General features: G+C 42.7%; 1 protein-coding gene across 2 annotated transcripts in view; it reads left to right on the top strand.

The window, feature by feature from the left end:
* Window positions 1-2,101: 2,101 nt before the first annotated feature.
* Window positions 2,102-21,882, top strand: part of LOC112216279 (von Willebrand factor A domain-containing protein 5B1-like) — a 54,760-nt gene continuing 34,979 nt past the window's right edge. For both annotated transcript variants that reach the window (XM_024376149.2, XM_024376148.2), the window contains exons 1-9: window positions 2,102-2,655; window positions 2,902-3,063; window positions 3,323-3,545; window positions 4,360-4,517; window positions 4,744-4,875; window positions 10,128-10,252; window positions 12,042-12,218; window positions 16,709-16,819; window positions 17,316-17,518. In XM_024376149.2, coding sequence (XP_024231917.1) covers window positions 2,490-2,655; window positions 2,902-3,063; window positions 3,323-3,545; window positions 4,360-4,517; window positions 4,744-4,875; window positions 10,128-10,252; window positions 12,042-12,218; window positions 16,709-16,819; window positions 17,316-17,518 — 1,457 coding nt within the window. In that variant the 5' untranslated portion in view covers window positions 2,102-2,489. The remainder of the gene's footprint in view (window positions 2,656-2,901; window positions 3,064-3,322; window positions 3,546-4,359; window positions 4,518-4,743; window positions 4,876-10,127; window positions 10,253-12,041; window positions 12,219-16,708; window positions 16,820-17,315; window positions 17,519-21,882) is intronic.

Below are 21,882 nucleotides of genomic sequence, written 5' to 3'. Positions count from 1 at the left end.
TGAAATGTTGTGTCCTGAATATAACCTTGAAAAATGTATAGGTCTTCACTTGCTGCCTTTGCCTTGCATGTTGCCGTGTCTTTACTATCATTAAATTGAAGACTTAGTTTTTATCAAAGATTCTCTGTAATTAGTATTACGTGATCAAAATTATTAATCATGTAACTGTAATTAATTAAATCTCATAATTACAATTCCTAAAACATACATGTGTCTTATATAATTTTAAATCTATTTTCGTTGTTAATCCCACCAAAGTGTCCGATTTCAAATAGGCTTTTCAGCGAAAGCACTACAAACGATTATGTTAGGTCTCCACCAAACCACAATACGCACAGCCATTTTCCAGCAAAATATAGCCTTCATAAAAACCAGAAATAAAGATAAAATTAATCACTAACCTTGAATTATCTTCATCAAATGACACTCATTGGACTTCATGTTACACAATACATGCATGTTTTGTTTGATAAAGTTCATATTTATATTTTAAAAAATCTGAGTTTACATTACCAGTTCCAAAAACATCAAGTGATTTTGCATAGCCACATCATTCAACAGAAACAGTTATACACATGGAATTATAGCTATACCTCTCCTTAATGCAACCGCTGTGTCAGATTTCAAAAAAACTTTACGGAAAAAGAAATGCATGCAATAATCTGAGATGGAGCTCAATTTAAAAACACCACAGCCGCAAAGATGGCGTCAACATAAACAAGAAATTACATGATAAATATTCCCTTACCTTTGATGATCTACATCAGGAATCCCAGGTCCACAATAAATGTTTGTTTTGTTCGAAAATGTCCGTTATTTATGTCCAAATACCTTCTTTTGTTAGAGCGTTTGGTATACATATCCAAACGCTAATTCTGGTCAGCGTTATATCGGACAAAAACTTCAAAAAGTGATATTACCGGTCAAAGAAACATTTCAAACTAAGTACAGAATCAATCATTAGGATGTTTTTAACATATAGCTTCAATAAAGTTCCAACCGGAGTATTCCTTCTTGTCTTCGTGAGCCGTGGAACGCAAGTGGGTACCATGAGGAAAAAAATGGGATCACAAAATGGCTGCCTGATGGACAGCTGATATATTCTGCTCTCATTCACTCCCACAACAACATAGAAGCCTCATTATAATTTCTATTGATGGTTGACATCTAGCAGAACCCCTAGGCAGTGCAACATCATTCATATCTCAAGGGGATTTCATTGGGGACTCTGGTGAATACATACAAGCTCAGATTTCTGACTTCCTATTTTGATTTGCCTGCCAATATGAGTTCTGTTATACTCACAGTCATCCTTCAAACCGTTTTAGAAACTTCAGAGTGTTTTCTATCCAATAATAATAATAATATGCAAATAATAGCAACTATGACTGAGGAGCAGGCCGTTTGATATGGGCACCTTTTCATCCAAGCTACTCATTACTGCCCCTGCAGCCATAAAAAGTTAACCACGTGGTATGGTTAAAAGATTCAGCAATGGTCTGCAACCTTTGTTCTCCCGTGATTGAGAGAAACATGATCTACTTGAGGAGTTTTATTCGGAATTGCAGAAAAGGGGCTGTCCCAGGATGCCTGACCCTAACTGGGCTCATGGATGGTCCTCTGATTTAGTTCAACTCAAAAGGTAATTGGAGTTTCCTTCATTAAACAGTCCAAAATCACATTACATAATTTTACAAACAGTATCATACCCATTCATCTTATACAACAATTAGATGTAAACCTCATATCTGAGGCTATTATATAAACAGTGTTATGGTAATGTGGCCACACCATCTCCCATGAGCTTCCCCAAGTTGTAACAAACGGACCAGTTCGTAGCTGGATTCTTCGCCGATCTTTTATACTTTCTCCGGAACATGAAATTTGTTCGGACCTCAAGTTCTGTGAGGTGGAAGAAATTCTTTTGTTCTCTATGAAAATTCACTCTGTCTCTTATACTGTGTGGCCATGAGGCAGGGTCTTCTACTCAGGAATTTACGACCTCTCTGTGACCACAGCAGCCTAGTTGAAGGAAGCAAGGGGGAGGCAGGGAGAGGGGTATGGGGCTTGCTGTACCCAAAGAGGGCAACGTCATGACAATGTTCAGTAGATCAGAGGCCCTCAACCACTCTACATTAAAAAACATTTCTCTCTAATGTTTTTGTTTTCATTTTCACCAATCGCCTTTGTAGTCTAAGCATAGTCTAAGCATGCAAGGACTGAACTGATAGTTTGAATTCTTTTAATGTCTGGGCCTGCTCTGCAGGGATGTAATGTTTTTGCTGATCAGAATTCTGGACAGCAAAAGACATGATTCTACTTCAAAGGCACTAAAAAGGCCCTTACTGTTGTCTTTGATGTTATTGCTGGACAACAATGCAAGGGTGAGGATATCAGAGCTAGACTTATACTGATGTTTGCTTGTGTGTTGAATTATTGTACAAGTTATTAAAAAAGATTCTGAACATGATGTTTTTTACCCTCTGTCTATGATTGGCAATGAAAAGAAACTCACCATGCCAGGCCTGATCAACAAGGGGAGTCAGAATGCTCTGCCTCTCAGTGTCTGTGAGATCACTTCCTGTGTCAGAGGTTACACCCTGGCCCTGACAGCATCCATGACCTACAATAACTTTGAGGACAATCCAATTGAGGGTGAGAACCTCATTTGTTGTTACAAATATAAAAGTTATCATGAACATTCTCTGGGGGCCTTATACAAGTGTGTTTAGAATTATGATTCTGAATTTCCTTCCCTTGTCTCTGAGGTAGTCTCCAGAGCTTCCACAGTGCTTCTCAATATCAATCATTACTTTTAGTTAGTTTGGTTAGTTAGTTTTACTTAATTGCCTGTTTTGGTTAATTGCCTGTTTTGGTTAATGTTAACTGTATTTGTTGTAGGAGTCTTCATTTACCCGCTGGAAGAATGCTCTACTGTGGTGGGATTTGAAGCTATGATCTCCAACCAGATAATAACCGTGCAAATCAAAGACAAGTCCAAGATTGATGACTGTTACTTTGATTGCTGCACTACAACGAATGGTGCCCTTCAGAGTGGCAGTGGTAAGATGGGTCTCGTGTGAAGTGCTGTGGTCAGTGGTTGTGTAGTTTGGTCCCAGATCTGTTTGCACTGTCTTGCCAACTCCTATGGTCATTCGTGTGACAATGACAATAGGAGATGGAAAGACAGCACAAACAGAGACCAGGCTTGTGGTTTTGGGTCCAACTATCTTGATTCCTAGTCTAATCAATAAGGATAACATTTCTCTGAAAAATACAAAACATTACCATTTATGTGAGTTGTTCTGCTATGTTATTCCAGGACATATTGTGCTGGATGAGGACTTGGAGAGGACAGTGTTGGTGGTGAACCTGGGGGTCATCCCCCCTCTGGAGACGGTCAACGTGTTGGTCAGCACCTCCTCTGAGCTGCCCACCCTTCCCAACGGGGGTATCCGGGTCACCTCACCCACCGTGTGCACCCCCAGGGTCCAGAGAACCATCAACGAGGAGCAGGGACTCTCCCCAAACTTCCACAACAGAGCGTAAGAATATCGTGACAGAGTGTCATCATCATAACCACAACTGAATGTCACCACTGTGCCACAGCTGAATGTCAATGCTGTCTTGTCCAAATCAAAACTCTATAGTGCCATTTTGATCTTTAAAGGAAACTTTAACTTTAACTGGTAACTTGGAGGTTAAGTTATTCACAGCATGCCTGCATCAGACATCAATTATTTCAAATGTTGGGCTCCCGAGTGGTGCAGCGGTCTAAGGCACTGCATCGCGTCACTACAGACACCCTGGTTCGAATCCAGGCTGTACCACAACCGGCTGTGATTGGTAGTCCCATAGGGCGGCGCACAATTGGCCCAGCATCGTCCGGGTTTGGCCGGTGTAGGCCATCATTGTAAATAAGAATGTGTTCTTAACTGACTTGCCTAGTTAAAAAGGTCAAATAAAAAAAAGAATAATAACACAGACAGAGAGATAGCCGATTGGTGGACAAGTGTAACATAGACGCTGGGAGTCGAGAAGCAGGTGCAGGTGGTAAGTTTAATATAAAAAACATGGAACGATACAACATAGGAGTAGCGTCTAGACATGAACAACAGAAACAATAATGCCTGGGGAAAGAACCTAAGAGAGTGTCAGATAAAGGGGAGGTAATGAGTGAGGTAATGGAGTCCAGGTGTGCTTAATGATGAATGCCAGGTCTGCGTAATGATGGTTCCCAGGACCTGTGGTTAGTAAACCGGCAACGTTGAAGCCAGAGGGGAGGAGCGGGAGTAGATGTGACAACAAGACTATGAATTAAATTACTATGATTTTCTATTGTGGTATTTTCTTGCACAGGAGGGGCAGCAGGCATAATTGTGCCCTGGATCCAAATGAGCAGACTCCTATCACCCCCCAGCTGTACATGGCCCAACTGCTGGAGGAAGAGGCCATCAACTCCATTGACTATGAGTTTAGCTTCCAGCTGGAGATCAGAGCCCCGTATCTCCTTGCAGGTCAGAGACACAACATACAACCATCTACACGTTGCAGTTTATTTGTATTATAATACAATTTATGTTCCACTGACCAACAGACATCTTTCCTCTATGAGTACAAAGCTACCTCTGTTCACACAAACAAGATTCATTTGAGTTTTTTTGTGATATCTTGTTCTAGTATTTTCATGTGATTCCACCGTTTATTCTACACTGGAGATGCTTTAGAGGTGTCTTTGTGCAGGTGTGGAAAGCCCCTCTCATGCCATCCGGGCAGACGCAGACCCCCTGGCCCGCTCAGCCACCAGCGTCGTCATCACACTCGCTGACAAGTACACCTACGACTGCCCTGTGGAGATCATCATCTACCCCAGTGGTGGGTAGTGTACTGTTGTGGACACACCACCCACCATTCAGCCTGCCAGGGACTACCATTACTCACGCCTCTTCAAATACAATATCACATACACAGAATAGGCCAGTGTTACATTTTACATTTTACGTTTTAGTTATTTAGCAGATGCTCTTATACAGAGCGACTGGATAGCTAAGTGAGACAATGACACATCACAATCGTATCATGTACATTTTCCCTCAACAAAGTATTCATCAGCAAAGTCAGTGCTTGTGGGAAAATCATTGACTATCTGCTGCAAACAATTCGCCCTGTTATTTATATGTGGACAGTTAATCAGATCACACAGGAGTTGAGTCATCAGCCTTTGTCTGAGGGCATAGCGGGATTTCTTATAAGTCTCCGGATTAGTGTCCCGCTCCTTGAAAGTGGCAGCTCTAGCCTTTAGCTCAATGCGGATATTGCCTGTAATCCATGGCTTCTGGTTGGGATATGTACGTACGGTCACTGTGGGGATGATGTTGTTGAGGCACTTATTGATGAAGCCGATGACTGAGGTGGTATACTCCTCAACGCCATTGGTGAATCCCGGAACATATTCCAGTCTGTGCTAGCAAAACAGTCCTGTAGCATAGCATCTGCGTCATCTGACCAGTTCCGTATTGAGCGAGTCACTGGTGCTTCCTGCTTAAGTTTTTGATTGTAAGCAGGAATCAGGAGGATAGAATTTTGGTCAGATTTGCAAATGGAGGGTGGGGGAAAGCTTTGTACGCGTCTCTGTGTGGAGTAAAGGTGGTCTAGAGTTTTTTTCCCCTCTGGCTGCACATGTGACATGCTGGTAGAAATGTGGTAAACATGATTTAAGTTTGACTGCATTAAAGTCCCCGGCCACTAGGAGCACCGCTTCTGGATGAGCATTTTCTTATTTGATTATGGATTCATAGAGTTGGTTAAGTGCAGTCTTAGTGCCAGCATCGGTCTGCGGTGGTAAATAGACGGCTACAAATAATATAGATGAGAACTCTCTTGGTAGATAGTGTGGTCTACAGCTTATCATAAGGCGAGCAATACCTCAAGACTTATTTAATATTAGACATCGCGCACCAGCTGTTATTGACAAATAAACACACACCCCCACCCCTCGTCTTACCAGACGTAGCTTCTCTGTTCTGCCTGTGCATGGAAAATTCCGCCAGCTCTATATTATCTGTGTCATCGTTCAGCCACAACTCGATGAAACATAATATATTACAGTTTTTAATGTCACGTTGGTAGGATAATCTTAATCGTAGGTCATACATTTTATTTTCCAATGATTGCACGTTAGCCAATAGAACGGATGGTAGTGGGAGTTTACCTGTTCGCCTACGGATTCTCAGAAGGCAGCCCGACCTGCGACCCTTTTTCCTCCGTCTTTTCTTCACGGAAATGACAGGGATTTGGGCCTGTTCCGGGGAAAGCAGTATATCCTTCTTGTCGGACTCATTAAAAGGAAAAAGCTTCTTCCAGTTCGAGGTGAGTAATCGCTGTTCTGATGTCCAGAAGTTATTTTCGGTCATAAGAGATGGTAGCAGCAACATTATGTACAAAATAAGTTTAAAAAACAAGTTACAAATAACGCAGAAAAACGAACAAAATACCACAGTTGGTAAAACATCATCCATCCTCTACGGCGCTATCTTATCATGATTCCATATTTGTTATTTCATAGTTTTGATGTCTAAACTATTATTCTACAATGTAAAAAAAATAGTAAAAATAAAGAAACACCCTTGAATGAGTAGGTGTTATAAAACTTTTGACCGGTAGTGTATATATGTAACGGATGTGAAACGGCTAGCTTAGTTAGCGGTGCGCGCTAAATAGCATTTCAATCGGTGACGTCACTTGCTCTGAGACCTTGAAGTAGTGGTTCCCCTTGCTCTGCAAGGGCGGCGGCTTTTGTGGAGCGATGGGTAACGATGCTTCGTGGGTGACTGTTGTTGATGTGTGCAGAGGGTTTCCTGGTTCGCGCCTGGGTATGGGCGAGGGGACGGTCTAAAGTTATACTGTTACATTGGTGCCATGACCCGGATCACTGGTTGCTGCGGAAAAAGGAGGAGGTCAAAAGGGGGGTGAGTGTAATGGATGTGAAAGGGCTAGCTTAGTTAGCAGTGCGCGCTAAATAGCGTTTCAATCGGTGACGTCACTTGCTCTGAGACCCTGAAGTAGTGGTTCCCCTTGCTCTGCAAGGGCCGCGGCTTTTGTGGAGCGATAGGTAACGATGCTTCGTGGGTGACTGTTGTTGATGTGTGCAGAGGGTCCCTGGTTCGCGCCTGGGTATGGGCGAGGGGACGGTCTAAAGTTATACTGTTACATATATACAGTATATACTGTATACAGTGCCTTGCGAAAGTATTCGGCCCCCTTGAACTTTGCGACCTTTTGCCACATTTCAGGCTTCAAACATAAAGATATAAAACTGTATTTTTTTGTGAAGAATCAACAACAAGTGGGACACAATCATGAAGTGGAACGACATTTATTGGATATTTCAAACTTTTTTAACAAATCAAAAACTGAAAAATTGGGCGTGCAAAATTATTCAGCCCCTTTACTTTCAGTGCAGCAAACTCTCTCCAGAAGTTCAGTGAGGATCTCTGAATGATGGCACTGTATATATCTCTCTCTATCCTTACTTTCTTCTCTCTCTCTCTCTCTCTTTCTTTAAACCCCCACCCGCCCTTTTCTCTCCTTCTCTATCTTAGTCCTCTCCTGGTTGTCTTAATCTCTGCCTGGGCCAGTTGTCTCCCAGAGGCAGGAATGAGTCCCCAGATTGCTTGTCCAATAAGGCTCTAAAGAGATGGCTTTGTTTACGGCCCTAGGGCCAGTGGCTTGCTGTGCAATTCAATTCAGTCCACTGTGGGACTGGGGTTTCAATCTCATCAAGGAGACTGCTGAGCACAACCAGATGGCCATGGCAATAGAGAGATGTATGGAGTGCTTGCCGGAAGCAGTTTTCCCTCAGTTTTTGTATAGTGAAATTAACTTAAAATGATTTTGAAAAGTGATTGTTGGACAGTTTTCATCAAAAGCTTGATTTACTAAATGGTCAATAAAAACAGCTTGCCATGAACTTCACTGCAGAGAGATGTATTGAGGGATGCCTGTGGAAAGAATATGAGCATAAAATAGCAAAGCACTTTTAATCACAGTAGTGGAGATGGCATATTGACTTGACAGCAACAGCATTTCTCTGGAATCAAAATCCAAGAGGGACCTTAGTCTGTGACTAATCAATCATGGACAGACTACGTAAGCATAAATGGTACCATATACAGTGGGGCAAAAAAGTATTTAGTCAGCCACCAATTGTGCAAGTTCTCCCACTTAAAAAGATGAGAGAGGCCTGTAATTTTCATCATAGGTACACTTCAACTATGACAGACAAAATGAGAAAGAAAAATCCAGAAAATCACATTGTAGGATTTGTAATGAATTTTTTTGCAAATTATGGTGGAAAATAAGTATTTGGTCAATAACAAAAGTTTATCTCATTACTTTGTTATATACCCTTTGTTGGCAATGACAGAGGTCAAACTGGTATTTTGGCCCATTCCTCCATGCAGATCTCCTCTAGAGCAGTGATGTTTTGGAGCTGTTGCTGGGCAACACAGACTTTCTCCAAAGATTTTCTATGGGGTTGAGATCTAGGCCACTCCAGGACCTTGAATGCTTCTTACGAAGCCACTCCTTCGTTGCCCAGGCGGTGTGTTTGGGATCATTGTCATGCTGAAAGACCCAGCCACGTTTCATCTTCAATGCCCTTGCTGATGGAAGGAGGTTTTCACTCAAAATCTCACGATACATGGCCCCATTCATTCTTTCCTTTACACGGATCAGTCGTCCTGGTCCCTTTGCAGAAAAACAGCCCCAAAGCATGATGTTTCCACCCCCATGCTTCACAGTAGGTATAGTCTCCTTTGGATGCAACTCAGCATTCTTTGTCCTCCAAACACGACGAGTTGAGTTTTTACCAAAAAGTTATATTTTGGTTTCATCAGAATATGACATTCTCCCAATCTTCTTCTGGATCATCCAAATGCTCTCTAGCAAACTTCAGACGGGCCTGGACATGTACTGGCTTAAGCAGGGGGACACATCTGGCACTGCAGGATTTGAGTCCCTGGCGGCGTAGTGTGTTACTGAAGGTAGGCTTTGTTACTTTGGTCCCAGCTCTCTGCAGGTCATTCACTAGGTCCCCCCGTGTGGTTCTGGGATTTTTGCTCACCGTTCTTGTGATCATTTTGACCCCACGGGGTGAGATCTTGCGTGGAGCCCCAGATCGAGGGAGATTATCAGTGGTCTTGTATGTCTTCCATTTCCTAATAATTGTTCCCACAGTTGATTTCTTCAAACCAAGCTGCTTACCTATTGCAGATTCAGTCTTCCCAGCCTGGTGCAGGTCTACAATTTTGTTTCTGGTGTCCTTTGACAGCTCTTTGGTCTTGGCCATAGTGGAGTTTGGTGTGTGACTGTTTGATGTTGTGGACAGGTGTCTTTTATACTAATAACAAGTTCAAACAGGTGCCATTAATACAGGTAATGAGTTACAGGTCTGTGAGAGCCAGAAATCTTGCTTGTTTGTAGGTGACCAAATACTTATTTTCCACCATAATTTGCAAATAAATTCATAAAAAATCCTACAATGTGATTTTCTGGATTGTTTTTCTCATTTTGTCTGTCATAGTTGAAGTGTACCTATGATGAAAATTACAGGCCTCTCTCATCTTTTTAAGTGGGAGAACTTGCATAATTGGTGGCTGACTAAATACTTTTTTGCCCCACTGTATCTGTCATGATAAAATGGGATGCGTGAGATAACAAGCAGCATTAGTTCCTGTGCTCAGGACAAATCATGATTTCGCAAGTAATAGCATTTTTTTAAATTATGGAAGGGGAGGGGACATTTGGCCCATAGACTTGCCTGTAACTTGCAACGAGAGTGGGAGGAGCTCTTCGTCAAGTTTCCGCTCCTCATTCTATCACTTCTTTTAACACCCAGAACTTAATTGAGCACCTGACCAATTACGCAAGACTTTAGTTATGGGTTAACCAAGATTAGTCTGTGACAGAAATATATACTACTTGGCCACGTCTGCCTTTTCTCTGACAGATGTTTGCAGGAATTGCATATTGTACCCTTCTATCAGTGTTATGGCTCATACTGAAACCTGCTTGTTGTCAAGGTGATACTGTACCATATTAGTCTAGTGCCCATTGTTTCCTACTAGATCCTCATCTGCCTCTTGTGCTGATTGAGGATGGAGACATGACACTGGAGGAGTACGATGAACACCTCACAGGGAAGAGTGACTACATCAAGGCCATCAAGAAGGACTCCAGTAATGAAAAGAAAGTGAGTGCTGCATCTGATCATGTGATCTGCGTTTTACCCAGTAGCCTTATTGAGTGACAAAGAAGCAGCTGTCTGAGAGGACTCATATAGATTAAAGAGGCTTTGTAAAATGGCAAGATGCTGCTTATAATTAGAGAAGAAAAGCATATAGCATCATGAATATTCAATAACAACAGATAATGAGACCTCTCTTATAAGAAAAGATAGCAGTTCTGAAACTAAAGTAAAAGTGCAGTAACTGCAGTCGACTGGGGTATTTTGGATGCAGTAATTGCAGAATAACTGCAATGTACTGCAGTTGAACTGCAGTTACACTGCAAAATGAACTGTGTTGTTTTCGACGCAGTACTTGAAGCGTACTGCAGTTATACTGCACATTAACTACATTTATACTACAGTGTACTGCGGTTACACTGCAAAATAAACTGTTATTTTGGACCCAGTACTTGATGTATACTGCAGTCATACTGCGCTCTGACTACAGTTATTCTACAGTGTACAGCAGTCATACTGCACTCTGACTACAGTTATACTACAGCGTACTGCAGTGTACTGCAGTTATACTACAGTGTACGGCAGTTATACTGCACTCTGACTGCAATTTATTTTCGTAAGGGCTGCGTATCCACACCTTTTGCCAGTTTTGTGTGATTTGTTAGACCTGGTTTGGCCTGTATTAGTAGTGCATTCCAGTATTCCTGTGTCCATTATTATTATATGAAAGCAATTGATTTATTTCAACCTCTCTGAGATCATTTTAAAACCACACATGAATGATACACATTGGAGTTACAGTATGTTGTTTGAATGGTGAGTTTATTATTTTTCTTGAGGTGAAATCGTGTTGGTACAGATTGTACCTTATTCTCCACATGTCTGAATGGCACTACGGTGGTAGATACAATTACATCCTTAAGTGACCAGTAGACCTCAATGGGAGGGAGAGAGAGGACACTTAGCCTAAAATGATGTGTGGGATAAAAAGGGGTTACTATGGAAACCACAAAAAGTCCTCAGTGTTCTGCTTGGAATTTCTACCTGCAAGAACACATGCACCAGTTGATTGAATGTCCTTTCTCTTTCAAATCATTTGGGTGTCATTTTAAACAAATTCCCAACCGTAATTTCCTTTAAGAAGCATAGCTGAAATCAGCTTATCAAAAAGGTTCCGTATGGAGAATATTTTATTGTTAGATCTACGTATCTAATGGATCTTAGCATGAAGGAAACAGCTGTGTAGTAGTTTAGGGGAACGCTGACTTGTAGAGCTATAATGTTATCCTCTGACCATGTTATCCTCTGACCATGTTATCCTCTGGCCATGTTATCCTCTGACCACGTTATCCTCTGACCATGTTATCCTCTGACCATGTTATCCTCTGACCATGTTATCCTCTGACCATGTTATCCTCTGACCATGTTATCCTCTGACCATGTTATCTTCTGACCACGTTATCCTCTGACCATGTTATCCTCTGACCATGTTATCCTCTGACCATGTTATCCTCTGGCCATGATATCCTCTCACCATGTTATCCTCTGATCATGTGTAGACTAGATCTCAAGTACTTCTCTCACCATGTTGTCCTCTGACCACGTTATCCTCTGACCACGTTATCCTCTGACCATGTTATCCTCTGACCATGTTATCCTGTGGCCATGATATCCTCTCACCATGTTATCCTCTGGCCATGATATCCTCTCACCATGTTATCCTCTGATCATGTGTAGACTAGATCTCAAGCACTTCTCTCACCATGTTATCCTCTGGCCATGTGGCAAAGTGAAGGTGGATATCATTCGTAAGCGTCTCCACAAGGACATCCTCCACAACCCTGCGGTTATGCTCAACTTCTGCCCAGACCTCAAGTCCATGACCTCTGACCTAAGGAAGGTGCATGGAGAGTTCATCTTCCTCATCGACCGCAGTGGGAGCATGAGCGGGGTCAACATCAGCTGTGTCAAGGTACTGTCATGACTTCATAACACATTGAAAACCCATTCGTAATCTATTCTTAATAAGGGCATAAACATAATGAACTGAGTAGTTTGGCAAAACTAAACCTTGAGGATGGAGACTTAAGGGCAACTAAAGTAATGGAATGAATCATGAAGGAATAACATAGTTTACTAATTAGATATGTAAGATGTGCTATTAATGACTCAATGACTCACTGGTCATTTGATGGAAAGGTCAATGGAAACTCATCTCAGCTCGGCCTTTATTTCCAGTGCATCTGGCTGTAATGTTACATGATTGGACTGGGCTGAGAGTGGTGATGTTTGACTAACCCCTGTTGGTCTGTCATGCACAGCAGGGCAGCATGACTCATACTCAGAAATCTTCTGATTGGGGAGAGATGGGCATCCTCTCCCTCTGACACCCCAAAGCCTGACTTAAATCAATTCAATCAAATCATTTTATTTGTTACATGCGCCGAATACAACAGGTGTAGACCTTACAGTGAAATGCTTACAAGCCCTTAACCAATGATGCAGTTTTACGAAAATACCTAACAAATAGTCTGGGTAGCCATTTGATTAGCTGTTCAAGAGTCTAATGGCTTGGGGGTAGAAGCTGTTTAGAAGCCTCTTGGACCTAGACTTGGCGCACCGGTACCGCTTGCCGTCTATGACTAGGGTGGCTGGAGTCTTTGACAATTTTTAGGGCCTTCCTCTGACACCGCCTGGTATAGAGGTACTGGATGGCAGGAAGCTTGGCTCCGATGATGTACTGGGCCTTATGCACTACCCTCTGTAGTGCCTTGCGGTCGGAGGCCGAGCAGTTGCCATACCAGGCAGTTATGCAACCCGTCAGGATCCTCTCGGGTGCAGCTGTAAAATCTTTTGAGGATCTGAGGACCCATGACAAATATTTTCACTCTCCTGAGGGGCGATCGGTCTGACCTGACCCAGCCAGGTCAGGCCGATGATGATGAAATCATTTCTCCTCGGTTTCTTTGATCTGCCAGAAACTCCCCCAAAATGCCAGGCCCCAATTTGATATCATCTTTAACTGAATATAAGGAGAAAGAGAGATTTCTATGACACCAAAATGCCAGCGACCCCAAAATGCTAGCGAGCACCAATTTGATAGCACCTTTGAAAGTGGGAGAAAGAGCAGTGGAGATTTTCTATGACACAACGACTTGAAATTGACAAAAAGCATTGAAGTTTCCTGTGAGCAGACTCTCTAATCAATCTCTGCTTTAACATTCTCTATCCACTTTCTCTGTATTGTTGCATGTCATGAAGAAAGTCCATTACATATAACAACTGCTTCATACGTGCATGCTTTATGACAGAGAAAATGCCATTACTGTTCCTCAATGGGTCAGAGGAGGGTTGTATTTCTTTATTTTAGAGAGTAAAAGAAAGGAAATCATGTCATTTCAACTTTTTGTCATAGCAACACACAAATGACAGGATTTACTTTCTCTTCACCATTATACACATTATACACAGTGTACAAAACATGACATAGCTTTTATCTGAATTCACCTGATTAGTCTATGATACCTTATTGATGTCACCTGTTAAATCCACTTCAATCAGTGTAAATGAAGGGGGGGAGATGGGTTTAAGAAGGATTTTTAAGCCTTGAGACAATTGAAATATGGATTGTGTAGGTGTGTCATTCAGAGGGTAAATGGGCAAAACAGTATGCAGTATGAGAATATTCAAAGTAGCCACCCTTTGCCTTGATGACATCTTTGCACACTCTTGGCATTCTCTCAACCAGCTTCACCTGGAATGCTTTTCCAACAGTCATGAAGGAGTTCCCACATACGCTGAGCACTTGTTGGCTGCTTTTCCTTCACTCTGCGGTCCACCTCATCCCAAACTATCTCAATTGGGTTGAGGTTGGGTGATTGGAGGCTAGGTCATCTGATGCAGCACTCCATCCCTCCCCTTCTTGTTCAAATAGCCCTTACATAGCCTGGAGGTGTTTTGGGTGATTGTCTTGTTGAAAACAAATGATAGTCCCACTAAGCGCAAGCCAGGTGGGATGGCGTATTGCTGCAGAATGCTGTGGTAGCCATACTGGTTAAGTGTGCCTTGAATAAAATAAAAAAAATCACTGACAGTGGCACCAGCAAAGCACCATCACACCTCCTCCTCCATGCATCACGATGGGAACCACACATGTGAAGATCATCCTTTCACCTACTCTGCGTCTCACAAAGACACGGCGGTTTGAGCGAAAAATCTCAAATTCTGACTCATCCGATCAAAGGACAGATTTCCATCGGTCTAATATCCATTGCTCGTGTTTCTTTGCCCAAGCAAGTCTCTTCTTATTATTGGTGTCCTTTAGTAGTGGTTTCTTTGCAGTAATTCGACCATGAAGGCCTGATTCACACAGTCTCCTCTGAACAGTTGATGTTAAGATTAGAGGTCGGCCGATTATGGTTTTTCAACGCCGATACCGATTATTGGGGGCCAAAAACCGCTACAGATTAATCGGCCGATTTTTAAACTTTTTTAAAACTTTTTTTTAATGTATTTGTAATAATGACAATTACAACAATACTGAATAAACACTTATTTTAACTTAATATAATACATCAATGAAATCACTTTCGCCTCAAGTAAATAATGAAACATGTTCAATTTGGTTTAAATAATGCAAAAACATAGTGTTGGAGAAGAAAGTAAAAGTGCAATATGTGCTTTGTAAGAAAGCTAACATTTCAGTTCCTTGCTCAGAACACGAGAACATATGAAAGCTGGTGGTTCCTTTTAACATGAGTCTTCAATATTCCCAGGTAAGAAGTTTTAGGTTGTAGTTATTATAGGAATTATAGGACTATTTCCCTCTATACCATTTGTATTTAATTAACCGTTGACTATTGGATGTTCTTATAGTCACTTTAGTATTGTCAGTGTAACAGTATAGCTTCCGTCACTCTCCTCGCTCCTCCCTGGGCTCGAACCAGCAACACAACGACAACAGCCACCACATCGAAGCAGGGTTACCCATGCAGAGCAAGGGAAACAACCACCCCAAGGCTCAGAGCGAGTGAAGTTTGAAACGCTATTAGCGCACTAACTAGCCAGCCATTTCACTTCGGTTACACCAGCCTCATCTCGGGAGTTGATAGGCTTGAAGTCATAAACAGCGCAATGCTTGATGCACAACGAAGAGCTGCTGGCAAAACGCACGAGAGTGCTGTTTGAATGAATGTTTATGCGCCTGCTTCTGCCTACCACCGCTCAGTTAGATACTTGTATGCTTGTATGCTCAGTCAGATTATATGCAACGCAGGACATGCGTGTAGTTAACTAGTGATTATGATTGATTGTTTTTTATAAGATAAGTTTAATGCTAGCTAGCAACTTACCTTGGCTTACTGCATTTGCGTAACAGCAGTCTCCTTGTGGAGTGCAACGAGAGAGAGGCAGGTTGTTATTGCGTTGGACTAGTTAACTGTAAGGTTGCAAGATTGGATCCCCCGAGCTGACAGGGTGAAAATCTGTCGTTCTGCCCCTGAACGAGGCAGTTAACCCACCGTTTCTAGGCCGTCATTGAAAATAAGAATGTGTTCTTAACTGACTTGCCAAGTTAAATAAATATTAAATAAACGTGTAAAAAAATAATATAATAATAATAATTGGCAAATCGGCGCCCAAAAATACCGATTTCCGATTGTTATGAAAACTTGAAATCGTCCCCAATTAATCGGCCATTCCGATTAATCGGCCGACCTCTAGTTGAGATGTGTTTGTTACTTGAACTATGTGAATCATTTCTTTGGGCTGCAATTTCTGAGGCTGGTAACTCTAATGAACTTATCCTCTGCAGTAGAGGTAACTCTGTGCCTTCTTTTCCTGTGGAGGTCCTCATGCGAGCCAGTTTCATCATAATGCTTGATGATTTTTGCGACTGCACTTGAAGAAACTTTCAGTTCTTGAAATGACCAATAAACTTTGATTTGATTAGATTTTTTTCAGTCATAAATAAATTAAACATTCACAAAGAAAGGGTATTAAATACACAATTTGGTGTAAAAAACAACAACAACATAGTACAGTGAAATATGATTACAGCCAAACTTTAAATGAATGGTTGTTATTGAGCATACACTTTCTAATAATACACTGGCCCGTCCCTCTGTCACACAGAGATAATAATAATAACATAATGGATTATGTTGCACTTCTCTAGTGCACCACAAAGACGCTCTCCAGTGTATAGTAACTAGCCTGCTGACAGATAAAATTGTAATCTGGTCATACTGCCGCAGCCGAAAATGTTTAAACGTCAAGAATAACACTTGCAGCCAGGTGAACAAGGCTGGTTGTTAGAGAGTCTCTTAAAGATTGACCGCCTTGTCTGCCTGTCTTGTTCTTTTTCCTTTTCATTTCCATCTCTCTCCATCTCTTTCCCTCTTTTCTCATTCTCCTCTCCTTCGTATTGACCATGTGTTTCTATAATTTCTGTTCTGTTCCCAGGATGCCATGGTGGTGATCCTGAAGAGCATTGTGCCTGCCAGTCTCTTCAACATCATCGGCTTTGGCTCCACATTCAAAACACTGTTTTCTACCAGTCAGAGCTATGATGAGGTATGAGGAAAGCAGAACATAGTTTTTTTTCAGGTCAATATTATTGAACTGCATGTCAGTGATAAAATCTCTATTAGTAAATGCTTAATCTTGCGTGACAGATTTCACAGCTACAGGTAGCACAGGTAGGGGTGACAGGTAGCATACTGATTAAGAGCGGCGGGCCAGTATCCCAAAAAATAGCTGGTTCGAAAAATCTGTTGATGTGCCCTTGAGCAAGGCACTTAACCCTAATTACTCCAGTAAGTCGTTCTGGATAAGAGCGTCTGCTATATGACAATAAAGGTAAACTGTAAATGTAGTCGGAGTACGAGTATAATTCACAGACACACTTGTCTGCCTCTGTTAGATGACTAAATGTTATTGTGTGTATTATTATAATAAATGCTGCTATAATATGCTTCCCCCCCTGTCTTTTCTCTGGGCAGCTACAAGTGTCTGTCACAAGAGACTCAAGACGAGTAATATGCTTCTCCCCTGTCGCTCCATGATTCAGGAAACAGTAACCATGGCTTGTGAGTACATCAGGAAGATCCGAGCTGACATGGGCGGCACCAACATCCTGGCACCACTTAACTGGATCCTGAGGCAACCCATGCACGTGGGTCATCCACGCATGCTCTTCCTGATCACAGATGGGGCCGTCAGCAACACAGGGAAGGTCATCGAGCTGGTCCGTAGCCATGCCCGCTACACCAGGTTAACACACCATCAACTTACTGAACTTTGTTGTCTCCAATTGCTATAGACTACCGTATTCAAAATTATGACATTTCCATGTAAAAGATCCCATGAGCACCAACATGTGAAGTTCATAGGAGCATATTAAAGTGGGTGTCAAATGAAAGCTAAGAGTCTATATTTTGGGGAAATTAAGATACATTTTCCAACCATTTTCCATCTTAAAGAAAAGTTTTTGATTTCTGGATAAACATACAGAAAAAGGGGTCTTAGATAACATCTACCAGAAAAAGTCTTAAAAGGTATTAGAAATACTTCAAAACACTAATGTTTAAGTAGAGACCCCTGCCCACTAATATCAACACACATGTTTGCCATCTGTAAGTTTAAGAAACATTACCTTGTGCCTTGAAATTCCGTTACCAGAAATCCACATATCTTTAAGATATTTTCTAATTTCTCTCCCTTGTGAGGTGGGAGGATAATGAAAGTTCACAGAGGTATACAAGTGATGGTAGACATAGTTATATTTAATGCTATCAATCTAGTTCATGAATTATTAAGTGATTAAAACTCGTAATTCCATTGCCAAATTGGTAACTGAATTACCCAAAAATCAGGAATTACTGCAACTGAATTGCCTACAATGAGAAATCATAATAATACTCACAGGTGGGTCTCCTGCTACTGTCCTCCCTTCCACTGGCATACTGTTATGGTCAGCTCATAGGGTCTCCTGCTACTGTCCTCCATTCCACTGGCATACTGTTATGTTCAGCTCATAGGGTCTCCTGCTACTGTCCTCCATTCCACTGGCATACTGTTATGTTCAGCTCATAGGGTCTCCTGCTACTGTCCTCCCTTCCACTGGCATACTGTTATGGTCAGCTCATAGGGTCTCCTGCTACTGTCCTCCATTCCACTGGCATACTGTTATGTTCAGCTCATAGGGTCTCCTGCTACTGTCCTCCCTTCCACTGGCATACTGTTATGGTCAGCTCATAGGGTCTCCTGCTACTGTCCTCCATTCCACTGGCATACTGTTATGGTCAGCTCATAGGGTCTCCTGCTACTGTCCTCCATTCCACTGGCATACTGTTATGTTCAGCTCATAGGGTCTCCTGCTACTGTCCTCCCTTCCACTGGCATACTGTTATGGTCAGCTCATAGGGTCTCCTGCTACTGTCCTCCATTCCACTGGCATACTGTTATGTTCAGCTCATAGGGTCTCCTGCTACTGTCCTCCATTCCACTGGCATACTGTTATGTTCAGCTCATAGGGTCTCCTGCTACTGTCCTCCATTCCACTGGCATACTGTTATGTTCAGCTCATAGGGTCTCCTGCTACTGTCCTCCATTCCACTGGCATACTGTTATGTTCAGCTCATAGGGTCTCCTGCTACTGTCCTCCATTCCACTGGCATACTGTTATGTTCAGCTCATAGGGTCTCCCGCTACTGTCCTCCATTCCACTGGCATACTGTTATGTTCAGCTCATGTTTTCTTTCTCTTTCTGTTGTCTGGTGGTCAAACCATTAAAACAGTCTGACGCACTGAGCACCAACCGACAAGTAGTTGTATTTTGGTCAGTCCAAAGATTAATTGATTACGATTGAACTGATTTAGTTACGGTGCATTCTGAAACTATTCAGACCCCTTGACTTTTTCCACATTTTGTTTAGGTTTCCAGCCTTATTCTAAAATATTGTAACGCCGTTCGTCTGTTGAAGGAGAGTCGGACCAAAATGCAGCGTGATGGTTACTCATGTTCTTTAATGAAAAATAGCGATACATGAAATAACTAAATAAATACAAAGAACAACAAACGAAACGTGAAAACCTAATTACAGCCTATCTGGTGAACACTACACAGAGACAGGAACAATCACCCACAAAATACACAGTAAAACCCAGGCTACCTAAATATGGTTCCCAATCAGAGACAACGAGAATCACCTGACTCTGATTGAGAACCGCCTCAGGCGGCCAAGCCTATGCTAGACATACCCCTAATCAGCCACAATCCCAATGCCTACAAAAACCCCAATACGACAACACAATAAACCCATGTCACACCCTGGCCTGAACAAATAATTAAAGAAAACACAAAATACTAAGACCAAGGCGTGACAAATATATAATATTTTTAAATTTTCTCATCAATCTACACACAATACTCAATACATTTTTGCAAATGTATTCTAATAAATAAAAAACCTAAATGTGACATTTACATTTAAGTATTCAGACCCTTTACTCAGTACTTTGTTGAATCACCTTTGGCAGAGATTACAGCCTCGAGACGTCTTGGGAATGACCCTACAAGCTTGGCACACCTGTATTTGGGGAGTTTCTCCCCTTCTTCTAGGCAGATCCTCTCAATCTCTGTCAGGTTGGATGGGGAGCGTTGCTGCACAGCTATTTTCAGGCCTTTCCAGAGATGTTCGATTGGGTTCAAGTCTGGGCTCTGGTTGGGCAACTCAAGGACAGAGATTTGTCGTGAAGCCACTCCTGCGTTGTCTTGGCTGTGTGGTTAGGGTCGTTGTCCTGTTGGAAGGTGAACCTTCGCCTTCCAGCTGAAAAACATCCCCAAAGCATGATGCTTCCACCACCATGCTTCACTGTAGGGATGGTGCCAGGTTTCCTCCATACGTGACGCTTGGTATTCAGGCCAAAGAGTTCAATCTTAGTTTCATAAGAAAAGAGAATCTTGATTCTTATGGTCTGAGACTCCTTCAACTGCCTTTTGGCAAATTCCAAGTGGGCTGTCATGTGTCTTTTACTGAGGAGTGGCTTCCGTCTGGCCACTCTACCATAAATGCCTGATTGGTGGAGTGCTGCAGAGATGGTTGTCCTTCTGGAAGGTTCTCCCATCTCCACAGAGGAACTCTGGAGCTCTGTCAGAGTGACCATCAGGTTCTTGGTCACCTCCCTGATGCAGTATTGTGTGTAGATTGAGGAGGAACATTTTTATTGTATCCCATGTTATTTCATATTTTTTTTATGTCTTTGCTATTATTCTTCAATGGAGAAAATAGTCAAAATTAAGAAAAACCCTTGAATGAGTAGGTGTGTCCAAACTTATATATATATATATATATTGCTCAAAAAAATAAAGGGAACACTTAAACAACACAATGTAACTCCAAGTCAATCACACTTCTGTGAAATCAAACTGTCCACTTAGAAAGCAACACTGATTGACAATAAATGTCGCATGCTGTTGTGCAAATGGAATAGACAACAGGTGGAAATTATAGGCAATTAGCAAGACACCCCCAATAAAGGAGTGGTTCTGCAGGTGGTGACCACAGACCACTTCTCAGTTCCTATGCTTCCTGGCTGATGTTTTGGTCACTTTTGAATGCTGGCGGTGCTTTCACTCTAGTGGTAGCATGAGACGGAGTCTACAACCCACACAAGTGGCTCAGGTAGTGCAGCTCATCCAGGATGGGACATCAATGCGAGCTGTGGCAAGAAGGTTTGCTGTGTCTGTCAGCGTAGTGTCCAGAGCATGGAGGCGCTACCAGGAGACAGGCCAGTACATCAGAAGACGTGGAGGAGGCCGTAGGAGGGCAACAACCCAGCAACAGGACCGCTACCTCGCCTTTGTGCAAGGAGGAGCACTGCCAGAGCCCTGCAAAATGACCTCCAGCAGGCCACAAATGTGCATGTGTCTGCTCAAACGGTCAGAAACGGACTCCATGAGGGTGTTATGAGGGCCCGACGTCCACAGGTGGGGGTTGTGCTTACAGCCCAACACCGTGCAGGACGTTTGGCATTTGCCAGAGAACACCAAGATTGGCAAATTCACCACTGGCGCCCTGTGCTCTTCACAGATGAAAGCAGGTTCACACTGAGCACGTGACAGAGTCTGTCGCCGTGGAGAACGTTCTGCTGCCTGCAACATCCTCCAGCATGACCGGTTTGGCGGTGGGTCAGTCATGGTGTGGGGTGGCATTTCTTTGGGGGGCCGCACAGCCCTCCATGTGCTCGCCAGAGGTAGCCTGACTGCCATTAGGTACCGAGATGAGATCCTCAGACCCCTTGTGAGACCATATGCTGGTGCGGTTGGCCCTGGGTTCCTCCTAATGCAAGACAATGCTAGACCTCATGTGGCTGGAGTGTGTCAGCAGATCCTGCAAGAGGAAGGCATTGAAACTATGGACTGGCCCGCCCGTTCCCCAGACCTGAATCCAATTGAGCACATCTGAGACATCATGTCTCACTCCATCCACCAGTCTGTTGCACCACAGACTGTCCAGGAGTTGGCGGATGCTTTAGTCCAGGTCTGGGAGGAGATCCCTCAGGAGACCATCCGCCACCTCATCAGGAGTATGCCCAGGCATTGTAGGGAGGTCATACAGGCACGTGGAGGCCCC

The sequence above is a fragment of the Oncorhynchus tshawytscha genome, linkage group LG16 (assembly GCF_018296145.1).
Source record: "Oncorhynchus tshawytscha isolate Ot180627B linkage group LG16, Otsh_v2.0, whole genome shotgun sequence".
NCBI lineage: Eukaryota > Metazoa > Chordata > Actinopteri > Salmoniformes > Salmonidae > Oncorhynchus > Oncorhynchus tshawytscha.
The sequence above is the reverse complement of the archived record's forward strand: the minus strand, read 5'-3'. Positions and strand labels throughout refer to the sequence as shown.